General features: G+C 47.5%; 1 protein-coding gene across 1 annotated transcript; it reads right to left on the bottom strand.

The window, feature by feature from the left end:
• Positions 1-497: 497 nt before the first annotated feature.
• On the bottom strand, positions 498-4,437 carry LOC109731603 (premnaspirodiene oxygenase-like). The gene is made up of 2 exons (XM_020290778.3): positions 3,919-4,437; positions 498-2,116 (listed from the first exon to the last, which is right to left on the bottom strand). The coding sequence occupies exons 1-2, from the start codon at positions 4,372-4,374 to the stop codon at positions 1,046-1,048; spliced, it is 1,527 nt and encodes a 508-aa protein (XP_020146367.1). The 5' UTR covers positions 4,375-4,437; the 3' UTR covers positions 498-1,045.
• Between the last annotated feature and the right edge of the window lie 13,486 nt (positions 4,438-17,923).

Here is a 17,923-nt window from a genome sequence, read left to right as displayed (position 1 = left end):
TGTATTTAAATTCAATATTAGTTTGGAGTACATGAACTTTAAAATTTTTAACATTTTAAATTTTGTGGACATGTTTAAATTCATGCATACTGTTTGGAATCTATGAACAGTTTTTAAAGTTAATGTTTTTAAATTCGGAACATTTTTTAAAAATAGTGAAAATCTATCAATTTAGCGAAGTTTTCCAAATAGAAAAGTTCGTGAACAGCCAGTATGCGTCGGCGTCACTGTCGTGTCGCGTATCATGCTGCAAGTTCATGAAGGAGGAGGTGCCCCCGACAATCGTGAAGGTGCACGGGTGCCTCCTTCATTACCTCGCTGCAGCGGTGCCTCATCGTCATGGTGGAGCAGCGGTGGCCCCACTAGGATCCAACGCTCTCACGTTCTTAACAAATATTTGAAGCAAATCAGCACAGAATAAGTCCAGGTAAATGTCTCCTCGAGATCTTTGGTTGTTTGAAGGTTTGTTGTTCTTTAAAACACTTGTGGAAGAAACACCCGAGTTCCCCATGGAATCATCAAAGATCTGAAGAAGATTCTTGTGGAAGGAAGACCTAAACACAAGCATTCAGCAACCAGAAATTCAAGTAACTATAGTGCTCTAAATTCATCATCAGGCTACCGTAAATTCACCATCAGCACAAAGCAAAACATGTAAACAAACTGAAATGACAATACTTACCTACGGATTGAAAGTTTCTTGCTCTTTGCAACACTAGAGTCAATACTGTAATAGCAAATTTTGAAAACAGTAAATACATCATGAGGCTACTGTAAATTCATCATTAAGCTACAGTAAATTACACAAAATAAAGAGGCAAAAATTACATTGTAGTTGGTCTGAATATTAAACCTAATAAAGACTGTAAGTGTAGTATCTGTGCACTGTAAAAAGGACTACAACTACTGAAACCTGTACTATGACTGCTGAAATTCGGAGCTTACAATATGTGCTATTTGTACACAGTAAAATCAGGAACATAGAGGATAGTAAATCCATCAAGAAACTTTTTACCTACTAGATTTTTTTTACCTATGTGCTACATCAACACGCTGACTCGGGGACGAACGGTGTGGCACAGAGCCGCAAGGGCGACCTCCGGCGTAGGCCGAGGCCATCCGCCTCCGTCATGTCCACCTCGGCGACGCCCTCAGGCAGAGACCAGTTGAAGTGGTAGCAGAGCTGCACGAGCGCCATCTGCAGGAAGGGGAGGCTGTACGAAACGCCCGGGCACATCCTCCGGCCAGCCCCGAACGGCAGAAACTCGTAGCTGCTCCCGTTGAAATCGACGGAGCTGTCCGCAAACCGCTCGGGCTTGAACTCCTCGGCGTCGTCCCCCCAGTACCTCGGATCCCTCCCGATGGCCCACGCATTCACGACGACGCGCGAGCCCGCCGGAACCACGTAACCGCCGAGCTCGCACGCGTGGATGCTCTCCCGGGGCACCAGGAGTGGCGCCGGCGGGTGCAGCCGGAGGTTCTCTTTGATGACGAGCTTCAAGTAGGGGAGGCTGGCTGCATCGATGTCGTGCTCGCCGATGGCCGCCCTGCCGCGGAACGCCTCCCGGAGCTCGCGCTGCAGCTTGCCCATCACCCTCGGGCTCCGCATCAGCTCCGCCATGCCCCAGTCCAGCGACGACGAGATCGTGCCGGTTCCGGCCACGAACATGTCGACTATGACGCCCTTGATGCTGTTGGTGCTTAGGCGATGCAGCCCGCCTTTCTCCTGCAGGCCGATGAGCACGTCGACGAGGTTCTCCTCGACGGCGACCGGCGCGCCGCCGGACCTGGCCTTGCCCTGCCGGACGCGTTTCCTCTCGTCTATGGCCTCGTCCAGGCTCGAGTCGATCGTCGCGTGGACGTCCTCCAAGGCGCGGCGCATGCCCGTCGCCCGGGCGAGCACGGACCGCCATGCCGGGAAGAGGTCGGGGATCTTGAAGCCGCTGGCCAGCGTGACCCCGGTCTTGACCGCCGACAGGAACTCTCGTGCGTTCCTCTGCTTGTTCCCGAAGGACGCGCGGGAGATGATGCTGATCGCTAGGCCGGAGAAAATCGCGGTGACGTCCACCGGCGTCGATGGGCCGACCGCATGGATGTCTTGTACATGATTCCTCACCTGTACATGGACAACAGGCAGGCAGAGTATATTACTTCCTCCGTCTCACAATATAGGATGTTAGCTTGTAAAAACGTCTTATATTATGAGACGAAGAGAGTAGTAGTTATCTGTGATGGATGTCAGTTGTCACATAAAGTCAGCATTGTTTGTTTAATTTATTTTTTCCACACGTTTGAACGAGACTTGTCTGCTACGAGTACGTCACACTAGATCTTTTTCCACGTTTCTTTTACTTTGGCCTGGTCGTTAATACCCACTTCATTCCAAAATGAGGTAAGTGCATATTTTGTTTTCAAAAAGTCAACATGTGTATGTTTGATCAAGTTTAAGAAACAAATTATCAGCACCCCCAATACAAAATTAGTATCATTAGATTAATCATAAACATACTTATATATTTTGCTTATTTAGTATTTTACATGTTGATACTTTATTCCAAAAACTTAGTTAAACAAAGACATCTTTGACTTTAAATTTTTTAAATATGGACTACATTGTGAAACGGTTGGAGTACTAAGTTAGTAGTCGCACTCGAGCAATCATTATTGTTGACTTGTAGCACCCAGATTTTGTAGCTCGAGAGATTGTCTGCTGAGGCGTTTACTTTTTTGATCTCCTATCTAGCACCATGATTTGTACTCTTTTCTGTATTCCAATCCAAATTAATTAAAGTCCTAGTTTTATCCTTAGTCAAACATATTAAATTTGATGAAGTCTACTGAAAAGTGTGCCAATGTTTACAACACCAAATTAATTTTATTAGATTTATCAACCTACTAATAAGTTTTCACACATGTGCTATCAAAAAACAATCCATGCAATATGGCTTAAGAACACTTGCAAATAACCATGTGGCACACATTGTAAAGCAACTCAAACTTGATGAAAACAACACCTGCAAAGAGACTTCATCTGAATGTTTTCTCATGTGAAAATAACCTTAAAGGCATGTGCTGGTGAAAATATTCTCTTGACTTAATCCTAAGATTATTTGCACCAAAGAGAACCGTTTAGATGGTGTCAACCTTCTCTTCTAAATTTGCCTTTTTGTTGTTGCATGGTAAAAGGCTCCACAAAGGATTCCGTATTAGGTATGCAAAGCAATTTTTTCGGAGCTAAAACATACATATGTAGTCAGGGTGCGTACAAAACTGGCAGAAAAGCAAGATCAAAACTACCCCTCAGTTCCATAATATAAGGTGTATGCGTTTATTTTCAGAAGTCAAACCTGTACTTGTTTGATAAAGTTTTTAGGAAAAATATCAATATATACAATATCAAATTTGTATACTTTAATCCATCATAAAAAATATTTGCATCTTTTCTATTAGGTATTGATATTTTACTCTGTATAATCTTGGTCAAACTTATAAATGTTTATTTTTCATAAAAAATTAATGCTTATTTTTCATAAAAACTGATGCACTTATATTCTACTCCCCCGTTTCTAAATATAAGCGTTTTTAGAGATTTCAGTACGGACTACGTACAGATCTATATAGACGTATTTTAGAGTGTAGATTAGATCTATATAGACATATTTTAGAGTGTAGATTCATTCATATTGCTCTGTATGTGGTCCACATTAAAATCTTTAAAAAGAATTATATTTAGGAACGGAGGGAGTATTGCAAAAGAAGGGGCCCGCTGATAGAGCTGGGCGGGGAGGCGATACTAGTTATCAGGTCACAGAGAGGCCTGGCCCGTAAGCTATAAAATGGAGGAAATAATTCGTAGCTAGTGGTGGCGTGCATGCATGTGTATGCGATTATTTGGTGAAGATCGGCTGACGTACGTACCTCTTGCTCCCTGATGTGGCGGAAGGAAAGGACGCGGCTCGGGCTGAGTATCTCGGCGGCGCAGAGCTGCCGGAGCTTGCGCCAGTAGGAGCCGGAGGGCGAGAAGAGGATGTCGGCGTAGCTGTAGAGGACGACCTCGCCGACGAGGAGCTTGGGGCGGGTGGCGAAGCTGGCGTCGTGCGTCCTGAGCACCTCGCGGGCCATCTCCCTCGACGACACCACCACGAGCGGGGTCTGCCCGAGCTGGAGCATCATGAGCGGGCCGTGCACGCGCGCGAGGTCCCTGAGGGCGCGGTGCGGGAGCACGTTCAGGAGGTGGTGCATGCTGCCGATGACCGGCAGCCTCCACGGGCCCGGCGGCGTCCTCGCCCTCGGCCGGACGCGGAGCTTGAGGACCTGGAGCAGCACCACTGCGACGACGGAGAGTATGATGGACTGGTACAGGAGATCGGCCATGGCCGGTCACTCTGGCCTTCCGTCTAGGGCTGGAACTGTTTAGCTTGTTGCCTAGCCTAGGTACACTTGGACTTGATCGAGCTGCTCTGGGCATGCAGCAGGGTGTATCCGGCCGCGTATATATAACCGCGCGATGGCATCTGCGACCAAGGTGGAATTGCGTATCTTCTGCCGTGGCTAGCTCACCGGTCTCTGATCTCAAGTGATCTCGTTTCGCATTGGCACGACTTCGTCCATCACCCGCTAATATTGACTTTCTGTGTGCGTCTGTTTCGCGATTCTAGCTAGCTGTTCATTCAAGCAAGGTCCATTTGATTAATACCTTGCACGACGAGTACGCCATAGCAGCCGCCACCCCTCCCAGGAGATCTAGGGTTCTCACACCCCGTCACCCTTCGTCGTCTTGTGCCGGTTACGCCGACGGGGAGTGCGGAGAAGCCACAATTAATCTACCGGTGGGAGCTGTAGTTTTTCCCTTTCTAGGAGCTTCAAGTAGTTCTTTTGATGTTCGTCGCTTTGGCCCTTCCGGCGGTGGTGACGGGGATGCTTAATAATGCCCCCCTCCGGCTTCTTATACGGTTCCAGTTGCTCATGAGACGTTTTGGGTCTCGTGGCGAGATCGGATGTGGAGGCAGGTCTTTGTGGTCCATCGCTTCGTCTTTTTCGGGCGATGGTGTCGGCGGGCCGACTTTGGCGGTGCATGCATTGTGGATCGAGCAACTAGATCGAATAAACATGGTTGGCTTTCCCTGTGTTGACTCGGGCGGGTTGTAAGTGTGATCAACCTGACATCTTCTTCTTCCAGACATGGAACCTTTGCGATCGACATTGCTGGCGTTATTCAACAGAGATCGATGACTTTCCCAATTGCATGTGTGGATACTAACTTATTGTTCGGGGGAGGCCTTGAACTCTACTGGCGGCAACTTTGGCGTGTCATCAGCATGCATGCGCAGGATGAGAGATGGAAGATTCTCAGAGGACTAGATTGTGTTTTTTTCCTTCCGTTAAAAAAATAATGCTAGTGTTTGATCTACTTAGAGCCTAGCTTTACTCATTCCCAAATAGAAAGTCAATGGACGACGAAAAAAATTTATAAACAAACCTTAGAATGAAATGAGTCAAAACATGTCGAGTCTACCTTACAGCAGTCGATGACGGACAAAGTCATAGTATTCCGGTCGTCTTTGTGTTACTTCAGACACTCAAAGTTGGGAAATAGCTTACCGACAACTTCAACATTGAACTTGAGCCGAGTCTCATGGCCTACTGTCAAAACATTTAACTGTTTATTCAAACAAGATTCGTTGGATTAAGTCCTTGCGCGACGAAATACACGCAACCTGCCCTGCAAAAAAAAATAATGCACGCAACCTGCATTATGAAACCATAAGAATGGACAAAAAGTCAAAATATTTTCGGTCATCCTTTACACTTGAGCCACACATTAGGGGGGAGCTGCATGCATGCCAAGTCAAAGTATTGGAGACGGACAAGGCAAACACCGTCCTTGATGTGCGCCATCTCCACGACTCCACTCTCTCCACGTCTTTGGAATTGAAAGTTGAGAGAGTGTGGGAGAGATTTTTCAACAGAACTGAAAAAAAAACGAGAGCAAAATTAGTTGTCAAATTAGTGGACCGATAATCTTTTTTTTTAGAGATACCAATAATCAAATGGAGCTGTAGCATGGCGTGCAGGAAATCCAAGTGCGTGTGCGTGCGCCCATAAAACGTTGGAGCGGGTCTAGGCCCCCCATCTGCAGTGGGAACGACTAGCATAGAAGCTGGGCTTCACATACAAAAATAGTAAAAAACTTTCTGAGCCATTGGATTGAAGATAGACGATACAGTTTATAATGAAGCGATCCACGAGAACTATTAGCAAAAAGACCCTCACTCATAGTTAATTTGCTTCTGATATCATTATCCTCCAAACCTGAATCAGATGACTCACGGATCTCTCACTGCCAAGCAGCGTAGCAGATGGTGGCGGCCGTCCAGATCTGCGTCCTCTCTCCAGCAACTCGCCTACGACAAACTGGTGCTGACCTCGTCGCCTTCTCCCCATCTTTGGCTCCAGGAGCAGCTCTCGGGCGTGCTCCCTTACTCCTCCCCCTCACGATCTAGATGCAGTAGCAGCTCGCCGGCGGCAAGCAGGTGGCGGGCTCCTAAACTCCTTCCCCCTCAAGTCCAACAGCAAGGTATACTGCTCCCACTCCCCTGCCCCATCTCTGTCTTGTAGATTTGCATGTAATGGCTGCTTGCCTCTCCGCTAGCTGCAGATCTCTCGGGAAGGACTAGCATAGAAGCTGGGCTTCACGTACAAAAATATAAAAAAAGATTCCGAGCCATTGGATTGAAGATAGACAGTATAGGTTATAGTGGAGCAATCCGCGCGAACTATTAGCAAAAAGGCCCCTCACTCATAGTTAATTTGCTTCTGATATCATTATCCTTCAAACCTGAATCAGATGACTCGCCGATCTCTCACTACCAAGCACAATAGCAGACGGTGGCGGCGGTCCAGATCTGCGTCCTCTCTCCAGCAACTCGCCTACGGCAAGCTGGTGCTGACCTCGTCGGCTCCTCCCCATCTCTGGCTCCAGGAGCAGCTCTCGGGTGTGCTCCCTTACTCCTCCCCCTCACATTCCAGATGCAGCAGCAGCTCGCCGGCGGCAAGCAGGTGGCGGGCTCCTAAACTCCTCCCCCCTCAAGTTCAACAAGAAGGTATACTGCTCCCACTCCCCCCCATCTCTCTCTTATATATTTGTATGTAATGGTTGCTTGCCTCTCCGCTAGCTACAGATCTCACGGGAACGACTAGCATAGAAGCTGGGCTTCAAGTACAAAATAGAAAAAAAACATTCTGAGCCATTGGATTGAAGATAGACGGTACATGTTATAGTGGAGCGATCCGCGCGAACTATTAGCAAAAAGGATCCTCACTCATAGTTAATTTGCTTCTGATATCATTATCCTCCAAACCTGAATCAGATGACTCGTCGATCTCTCACTGCCAAGCAGAGTAGCAGACGGTGGCAGCGGTCCAGATCTGCGTCCTCTCTCCAGGAACTCGCCTACGGCAAGCTGGTGCTGACCTTGTTGCCTCCTCCCCATCTCTGGCTCCAGTAGCAGCTCTCGGGCGTGCTCCCTCCTCCCCCCCCCTCACGATCCAGACGCAGCAGCAGCTCACCGGCGGCAAGCAGGTGGCGGGCTCCTAAACTCCTTCCCCCTCAAGTTCAACAGTAATGTATATTGCTCCCACTCCCCTCCCCCATCTCTCTCATATAGATATGTATGTAATGGCTGCTTGCCTCTCCGCTAGCTACAGATTTAACGGGAATGACTAGCATAGAAGCTAGGCTTCATGTACAAAAATAGAAGAAAAAAAACGTTCCGAGCCATTGGATTGAAGATAGATGGTACAGGTTATAGTGGAGCGATCCGTGCGAACTATTAGCAAAAAAGGACCCTCACTTATAGTTAATTTGCTTCTGATATCATTATCCTCCAAACCTGAATCAGATGGCTCGCCAATCTCTCACCGGCAAGAAGAGTAGCAGACGGTGGTGACGGTCCAGAATGTTGGGTAACGTAGCAGAAATTCAAAATTTTCTACGCATCACCAAGATCAATCTATGGAGTAATCTAGCAATGAGGGGAAGGAGAGTGCATCTACATACCCTTGTAGATCACGATGCGGAAGCGTTGCAAGAACGCGGATGAGGGAGTTGTACTCGAAGCGATTCAGATCGCGGTTGATTCCGATCTAAGCACCGAAGAACGGTGCCTCCGCGTTCAACACACGTGCAGCCCGGTGACGTCTCCCACGCCTTGATCCAGCAAGGAGAGAGGGAGAGGTTGGGGAAGACTCCATCCAGAAGCAACACGACGGCGTGGTGGTGATGGAGGAGCGTGGCAATCCCGCAGGGCTTCGCCAAGCACCACGGGAGAGGAGGAGGAGGGAGAGGGGTAGGGCTGCGCCGAAAGAGAGACGTTCTCATGTATCTTGGGCAGCCCAAACCTCAACTATATATAGGGGGGGAGGGGGCTGCGCCCCCTTTAGGGTTTCCACCCCCAAGAGGAGGCGGCCAGCCCTAGATCCCATCAAGGGGGGGCGGCCAAGGGGAGGAGAGGGGGGCGCCCCACTAGATGGGCCCTAAGGCCCATCTGGACCTAGGGTTTGCCCCCTCCCACTCTCCCATGTGCCTTGGGCCTTGGTGGGGGGCGCACCAGCCCACCTGGGGCTGGTCCCCTCCCACACTTGGCCCACGCAGCCTTCTGGGGCTGGTGGCCCCACTTGGTGGACCCCCGGGACCCTCCCGGTGGTCCCCGTACATTACCGATTTCACCCGAAACTTTTCCGGTGACCAAAACAGGACTTCCCATATATAAATCTTTACCTCCGGACCATTCCGGAACTCCTCGTGACGTCCGGGATCTCATCCGGGACTCCGAACAACATTCGGTAACCACGTACATACTTTCCCTATAACCCTAGCGTCATCGAACCTTAAGCGTGTAGACCCTACGGGTTCGGGAACCATGCAGACATGACCGAGACGTTCTCCGGTCAATAACCAACAGCGGGATCTGGATACCCATGTTGGCTCCCACATGTTCCACGATGATCTCATCGGATGAACCACGATGTCGGGGATTCAATCAATCCCGTATACAATTCCCTTTGTGCATCGGTATGTTACTTGCCCGAGATTCGATCGTCTGTATCCCTATACCTTGTTCAATCTCGTTACCGGCAAGTCTCTTTACTCGTTTCGTAACTCACATCATCCCGTGATCAACTCCTTGGTCACACTGTGCACATTATGATGATGTCCTACCGAGTGGGCCCAGAGATACCTCTCCGTTTATACGGAGTGACAAATCCCAGTCTCGATTCGTGCCAACCCAACAGACACTTTCGGAGATACCTGTAGTGCACCTTTATAGCCACCCAGTTACGTTGTGACGTTTGGTACACCCAAAGCATTCCTACGGTATCCGGGAGTTGCACAATCTCATGGTCTAAGGAAGTGATACTTGACATTAGAAAAGCTCTGAGCAAACGAACTACACGATCTTGTGCTAGGCTTAGGATTGGGTCTTGTCCATCACATCATTCTCCTAATGATGTGATCCCGTTATCAACGACATCCAATGTCCATGGTCAGGAAACCGTAACCATCTATTGATCAACGAGCTAGTCAACTAGAGGCTTACTAGGGACATGGTGTTGTCTATGTATCCACACATGTATCTGAGTTTCCTATCAATACAATTCTAGCATGGATAATAAACGATTATCATGAACAAGGAAATATAATAATAACCTATTTATTATTGCCTCTAGGGCATATTTCCAACAGTCTCCCACTTGCACTAGAGTCAATAATCTAGTCCACATCACCATGTGATTAACACTCATAGGTCACATCACCATGTGACCAACATCCAAAGAGTTCACTAGAGTCAACAATCTAGTTCACATCACTATGTGATTAACACTCAATGAGTTCTGGTTTGATCATGTTATGCTTGTGAGAGAGGTTATTAGTCAACGGGTCTGAACCTTTCAGATCCGTGTGCTTTACGAATATCTATGTCATCTTGTGGATGCTACCACACGCTACTTGGAGCCATTTCAAGTATCTGCTCTACTATACGAATCCGGTTTACTACTCAGAGTCATCCGGATTAGTGTCAAAGTTCGCATCGACGTAACCCTTTATGACGAACTCCTTTTCACCTCCATAATCGAGAAAATTCCTTAGTCCACTAGGTACTAAGGATAAGTTCGACCGCTGTCATGTGATCCATTCCCGGATCACTATTGTACCCCTTGACCAACTCATGGCAAGGCACACTTCATGTGCGGTACACAGCATAGCATACTGTAGAGCCTACGTCTAAAGCATAGGGGACGACCTTCGTCCTTTCTCTCTCTTCTGCTGTGGTCAGGTCTTGAGTCTTACTCAATACTCACACCTTGTAACATAGCCAAGAACTCCTTTGCTGATCTATTTTGAACTCTTTCAAAATCATGTCAAGGTGTGCGTTCTTTGAAAGTATCATCGGGCGTCTTGATCTATCTCTATAGATCTTGATGCCCAATATGTAAGTAGCTTTTATCCAGGTCTTCCTTTGAAAAACTCCTTTCAAAGAACCCTTTATGCTTTCCAGAAATTTTACATCATTTCGGATTAACAATATGTCATTCACATATACTTATCAGAAATGTTGTAGCGCTCCCACTCACTTTATTGTAAATACAAGTTTCTAACAAACTTTGTATAAACCCAAAAACTTTGATCACTCCATCAAAGTGTATATTCTGACTCCGAGATGCTTGCTCTAATCCATGGAAGGATCGCTGGAGCTAGCATACCTTTTAGCATCCTTAGGATCGACAAAAACTTTCTGATTGTATCACATACAACCTTTCCTTACGAAAACTGGTAAGGAAACTTATTTGACATCCATCTGCCAGATTTCACAAATGCAGCTAATGCTAACATGATTCCGACGGACTTAAGCACCGCTACGGATGAGAAAATCTCATCGTAGTCAACTCCTTGAACTTGTGGAAATACTCTTTGCCACAAGTCGAGCTTCATAGACGGTAACATTACCGTTCATGTCCGTCTTCTTCTTAAAGATCCATTTACCTCAACAGCCTTACGACCATCAAGTAGTACTCTCAAAGTCTATACTTTGTTTTCATACATGGATCCTCTCGGATTTTATGGCTTCTAACCATTTGTCGGAATATGGGCCCACCATCGCTTCTCCATAGCTCGTAGGTTCAGTATTGTCCAACAACATGATATCTCAGACAGGATCACGTACCACTCTGAAGTATTACGCATCCTTGTCGTCCTACGAGGTTTGGTAGTGACTTGATCCGAAGTTTCATGATCACTATCATAAGCTTCCACTTCAATTGGTGTAGGTGCCACAGGAACAACTTCCTGTGCCCTGCTACACCCTAGTTGAAGTGACGGTTCAATAACCTTATCAAGTCTCCACCATCCTCCCACTCAATTCTTTCGAGAGAAACTTTTCCTCGAGAAAGGACTCGTTTCTAGAAGCAATTACTTTTGCTTCCAGATCTGAAATAGGAGGTATACCCAACTGTTTTGGGTATTCTTATGAAGATGCATTTATCCGCTTTGGGTTCGAGCTTATCAGCCTGAAACATTTTCACATAAGCATCGCAGCCCCAAACTTTTAAGAAACGACAACTTAGGTTTCTCTAAACGGCGTCGTCTCAACGGAATTGCGTGGTGCCCCTTTTAAAGTGAATGCGGTTGTCTCTAATGCCTAACCCATAAACGATAGTGGTGATTCGATAAGAGACATCATGGTATGCACCATATCCAATAGGGTGCAGTTATGATGTTCGGACACACCATCACTCTGTGGTGTTCCAGGCGGTATTAATTGTGAAACACTTTCCACAATGTCTTAATTGTGTGCCAAACTCGTAACTCAGATACTCATCTCTATGATCATATCACAGACATTTTATCCTCTTGTCACGACGATCTTCAACTTCACTCTGAAATTACTTGAACCTTTCAATAATTCAGACTGGTGTTTCATCAAGTAAATACACTCAGCATCTACTCAAATCATCTGTGAAGTAAGAACATAACGATATCCACTGCATGCCTCAACACTTATTGGACTGCATACATCAAAATGTATTACTTCCAACAAGTTGCTCTCTTGTTCCATCTTACTGAAAACGAGGCCTTTCAGTCATCTTGCCCATGTGGTATGATTTGCATGTCTCAAGTGATTCAAAATCAAGTGAGTCCAAACGATCCATCTGCATGGAGTTTCTTCATGCATATATACCAATAGACATGGTTCACATGTCTCAATCTTTTCAAAAACGAGTGAGTCCAAAGATCCATCTACATGGAGCTTCTTCATGCGTTTTATCCCAATATGACTCAAATAGCAGTGCCACAAGTATGTGGTACTATCATTACTTTTGGCATGAACATGTGTATCACTACGATCGAGATTCATTTTAGGTGTAAGACCATTGAAGGTATTATTCAAATAAACAGAGTAACCATTATTCTCCTTAAATGAATAACCGTATTGCGATAAACATAATCCAATCATGCTCAACGCAAACACCAAATCTTGATGGTAGAGGGAGCATGCGATGCTTGATCACATCAACCTTGGAAACACTTCCAACACATATCGTCATCTCACCTTTAGCTAGTCTCCGTTTATTCCGCAGCTTTTATTTCGAGTTACTAACACTTAGCAACCGAACCGGTATCTAATACCCTGGTGCTGCTAGGAGTACTAGTAAAGTACACATTCATATAATGTATATCCAATATACTTCTGTCGATCTTACCCGCCTTCTCATCTACCAAGTATCTAGGGTAGTACTGCTTCAGTGACCGTTCCTCTCATTACAGAAGCACTTAGTCTCGGGTTTGGGTTCAACCTTGGGATTCTTCACTAGAGCAGCAAACGACTTGCTGTTTCATGAAGTATCCCTTTTGCCCTTGCCCTTCTTAAACTAGTGGTTTTACTAACCATCAACAATTGATGCTCCTTCTTGATTTCTACTTTCGCGGTGTCAAACATCGCGAGTTGCTCAAGGATCATCATCTATCCTTGATATTTATAGTTCATCACAAAGCTCTAATAGCTTGGTGGCAGTGACTATTGAGAACCATCACTATCTCATCTGGAAGATTAACTCCCACTCGATTCAAGCGATTGTGGCACTCAGACAATCTGAGCACATGCTCAACGATTGAGCTTTTCTCCCTTAGTCTGCAGGCTTAAGAAACTTGTCAGAGGTCTCATACCTCTTGACGTGGGCACTAGTCCGAAATCCCAATTTTAGTTTTCAGAACATCTCATATGTTCTGCGACGTTTCAAAAACGTCTCTTGTGCCACAATTCTAAACCGTTAGCATTACTCACTGAACTATCACGTAGTCATCAAAACGTGTATGTCAGATGTTTCACAACATCTACAGACGACGCTGAGGTTTAGCACACCGAGCGGTGCGTTAAGGACATAAGCCTTCTGTGCAGCAATGAGGACAATCCTCAGTTTACGGACCCAGTCCGCATAATTGCTACTACCAACTTTCAACTAAATTTTCTCTAGGAACATATCTTAAACAGTAGAACTAAAGCGCAATGACATAATTTGTAAAGACCTTTTGACTATGTTTATGATAATGAAGTTCATCTGATTATTGAACTCCCACTCAGATAGACATCCCTCTAGTCATCTAAGTGATACATGATCCGAGTCAAACTAGGCCGTGTCCGATCATCACGTGAGACGGACTAGTCATCATCGGTGAACATCTCCATGTTGATCGTATCTGCTATACGACTCATGTTCGACCTTTCCGTCTCTTGTGTTCCGAGGCCATGTCTGTACATGCTAGGCTCGTCAAGTCAACCTAAGTGTTTCGCATGTGTTCCGAGGCCATGTCTGTACATGCTAGGCTCGTCAACACCCGTCGTATTCGAACGTTAGAATCTATCACACCCGATCATCACGTGGTGCTTCGAAATAACGAACCTTCGCAACGGTGCACAGTTAGGGGGAACACTTCTCTTGAAATTTTAGTGAGGGATCATCTTACTTACTACCGTCGTTCTAAGCAAATAAGATGCATAACATGATAAACATCACATGCAATCAAATAGTGACATGATATGGCCAATATCATTTTGCTCCTTTGATCTCCATCTTCGGGGCACCATGATCATCTTTGTCACCGGCATGACACCATGATCTCCATCATCATGATCTCCATCATTGTGTCTTCATGAAGTTGTCACGCCAACGATTACTTCTACTTCTATGGCTAACGCGCTTAGCAATAAAGTAAAGTAATTTACATGGCGTTATTCAATGACACGCAGGTCATACAAAAAATAAAGACAACTCCTATGGCTCCTGCCGGTTGTCATACTCATCGACATGCAAGTCGTGATTCCTATTACAAGAATATGATCAATCTCATACATCACATCTTCTGGCCATATCACATCACATAGCACATGCTGCAAAAACAAGTTAGACGTCCTCTAATTGTTGTTGCAAGTTTTTTACGTGGCTTGTATAGGTTCTAGCAAGAACGTTTCTTACCTACGTAAAACCACAACGTGATATGCCAATTTCTATTTACCCTTCATAAGGACCCTTTTCATCGAATCCGTTCCGACTAAAGTGGGAGAGACAGACACCCGCTAGCCACCTTATGCAACTAGTGCATGTCAGTCGGTGGAACCTGTCTCACGTAAGCGTACGTGTAAGGTCGGTCCGGGCCGCTTCATCCCACAATGCCGCCGAAACAAGATAAGACTAGTAGCGGCAAGAAGAATTGGCAACATCGACGCCCACAACTACTTTGTGTTCTACTCGTGCATAGAAACTACGCATAGACCTAGCTCATGATGCCACTGTTGGGGAACGTAGTAGAAATTCAAAATTTTCTACGCATCACCAAGATCAATCTATGGAGTAATCTAGCAATGAAGGGAAGGAGAGTGCATCTACATACCCTTGTAGATCACGATGCGGAAGCGTTGCAAGAACGCGGATGAGGGAGTCGTACTGGAAGCGATTCAGATCGCGGTTAATTTCGATCTAAGCACCGAAGAACGGTGCCTCCGCGTTCAACACACGTGCAGCCCGGTGACGTCTCCCACGCCTTGATCCAGCAAGGAGAGAGGGAGAGGTTGGGGAAGACTCCATCCAGCAGCAACACGACGGCGTGGTGGTGATGGAGGAGCGTGGCAATCCCGCAGGGCTTCGCCAAGCACCACGGGAGAGGAGGAGGAGGGAGAGGGGTAGGGCTGCGCCGAAAGAGAGACGTTCTCATGTATCTTGGGCAGCCCAAACCTCAACTATATATAGGGGGGGAGGGGGCTGCGCCCCCTTTAGGGTTTCCACCCCCAAGAGGAGGCGGCCAGCCCTAGATCCCATCAAGGGGGGGCGGCCAAGGGGAGGAGAGGGGGGGGGGCGCCCCACTAGATGGGCCCTAAGGCCCATCTGGACCTAGTGTTTGCCCCCTCCCACTCTCCCATGCGCCTTGGGCCTTGGTGGGGGGGGGGGCGCACCAGCCCACCTGGGGCTGGCCCCCTCCCACACTTGGCCCACGCAGCCTTCTGGGGCTGGTGGCCCCACTTGGTGGACCCCCGGGACCCTCCCGGTGGTCCCGGTACATTACCGATTTCACCCGAAACTTTTCCGGTGACCAAAACAGGACTTCCCATATATAAATCTTTACCTCCGGACCATTCCGGAACTCCTCGTGACGTCCGGGATCTCATCCGGGACTCTGAACAACATTCGGTAACCACGTACATACTTTCCCTATAACCCTAGCGTCATCGAACCTTAAGCGTGTAGACCCTACGGGTTCGGGAACCATGCAGACATGACCGAGACGTTCTCCGGTCAATAACCAACAGCGGGATCTGGATACCCATGTTGGCTCCCACATGTTCCACGATGATCTCATCGGATGAACCACGATGTCGGGGATTCAATCAATCCCGTATACAATTCCCTTTGTCCATCGGTATGTTACTTGCCCGAGATTCGATCGTCGGTATCCCTATACCTTGTTCAATCTCGTTACCGGCAAGTCTCTTTACTCGTTTCGTAACTCACATCATCCCGTGATCAACTCCTTGGTCACACTGTGCACATTATGATGATGTCCTACCGAGTGGGCCCAGAGATACCTCTCCGTTTATACGGAGTGACAAATCCCAGTCTCGATTCGTGCCAACCCAACAGACACTTTCGGAGATACCTGTAGTGCACCTTTATAGCCACCCAGTTACGTTGTGACGTTTGGTACACCCAAAGCATTCCTACGGTATCCGGGAGTTGCACAATCTCATGGTCTAAGGAAGTGATACTTGACATTAGAAAAGCTCTGAGCAAACGAACTACACGATCTTGTGCTAGGCTTAGGATTGGGTCTTGTCCATCACATCAGTCTCCTAATGATGTGATCCCGTTATCAACGACATCCAATGTCCATAGTCAGGAAACCGTAACCATCTATTGATCAACGAGCTAGTCAACTAGAGGCTTACTAGGGACATGGTGTTGTCTATGTATCCACACATGTATCTGAGTTTCCTATCAATACAATTCTAGCATGGATAATAAACGATTATCATGAACAAGGAAATATAATAATAACCTATTTATTATTGCCTCTAGGGCATATTTCCAACACAGAACTGCGTCCTCTCTCCAGCGACTCGCCTACGGCAAGCTGGTGCTGACCTCGTAGCCTTCTCCCCATCTCTGGCTCCAGGAGCAGCTCTCGGGCGTGCTCCCTTACTCCTCCCCCTCACGATCCAGATGCAGCAGCAGCTCGCCGGCGGCAAGCAGGTGGTGGGCTCCTAAACTCCTTCCCCCTCATGTTCAACAACAAGGTATACTGCTCCACTCCCCTCCCCCATCTCTCTCTTACAGATTTGTATGTAATGGTTGCTTGCCTCTTCGCTAGCTATAGATCTCACGGGAACTACTAGCATAGAATCTGGGCTTCACGTACAAAAATAGAAAAAAAAGGTTCTGAGCCATTGGATTGAAGATAGACGGTACAGGTTATAGTGGAGCGATCCGCGCGATCTATTAGCAAAAAAGGACCCTCACTTATAGTTAATTTGCTTCTGATATCATTATCCTCCAAACCTGAATCAGATGGCTCGCCAATCTCTCACCGGCAAGAAGAGTAGCAGACGGTGGTGACGGTCCAGAATGTTGGGTAACGTAGCAGAAATTCAAAATTTTCTACGCATCACCAAGATCAATCTATGGAGTAATCTAGCAATGAGGGGAAGGAGAGTGCATCTACATACCCTTGTAGATCACGATGCGTAAGCGTTGCAAGAACGCGGATGAGGGAGTCGTACTCGAAGCGATTCAGATCGCGGTTGATTCCGATCTAAGCACCGAAGAACGGTGCCTCCGCGTTCAACACACGTGCAGCCCGGTGACGTCTCCCACGCCTTGATCCAGCAAGGAGAGAGGGAGAGGTTGGGGAAGACTCCATCCAGAAGCAACACGACGGCGTGGTGGTGATGGAGGAGCGTGGCAATCCCGCAGGGCTTCGCCAAGCACCACGGGAGAGGAGGAGGAGGGAGAGGGGTAGGGCTGCGCCGAAAGAGAGACGTTCTCATGTATCTTGGGCAGCCCAAACCTCAACTATATATAGGGGGGGAGGGGGCTGCGCCCCCTTTAGGGTTTCCACCCCCAAGAGGAGGCGGCCAGCCCTAGATCCCATCAAGGGGGGGCGGCCAAGGGGAGGAGAGGGGGGCGCCCCACTAGATGGGCCCTAAGGCCCATCTGGACCTAGGGTTTGCCCCCTCCCACTCTCCCATGTGCCTTGGGCCTTGGTGGGGGGCGCACCAGCCCACCTGGGGCTGGTCCCCTCCCACACTTGGCCCACGCAGCCTTCTGGGGCTGGTGGCCCCACTTGGTGGACCCCCGGGACCCTCCCGGTGGTCCC

This window comes from Aegilops tauschii, chromosome 6 (genome assembly GCF_002575655.3).
Source record: "Aegilops tauschii subsp. strangulata cultivar AL8/78 chromosome 6, Aet v6.0, whole genome shotgun sequence".
Lineage (NCBI taxonomy): Eukaryota > Viridiplantae > Streptophyta > Magnoliopsida > Poales > Poaceae > Aegilops > Aegilops tauschii.
Note: the sequence above shows the minus strand (reverse complement) of the source record. Positions and strands in the feature narration are given on the sequence as shown.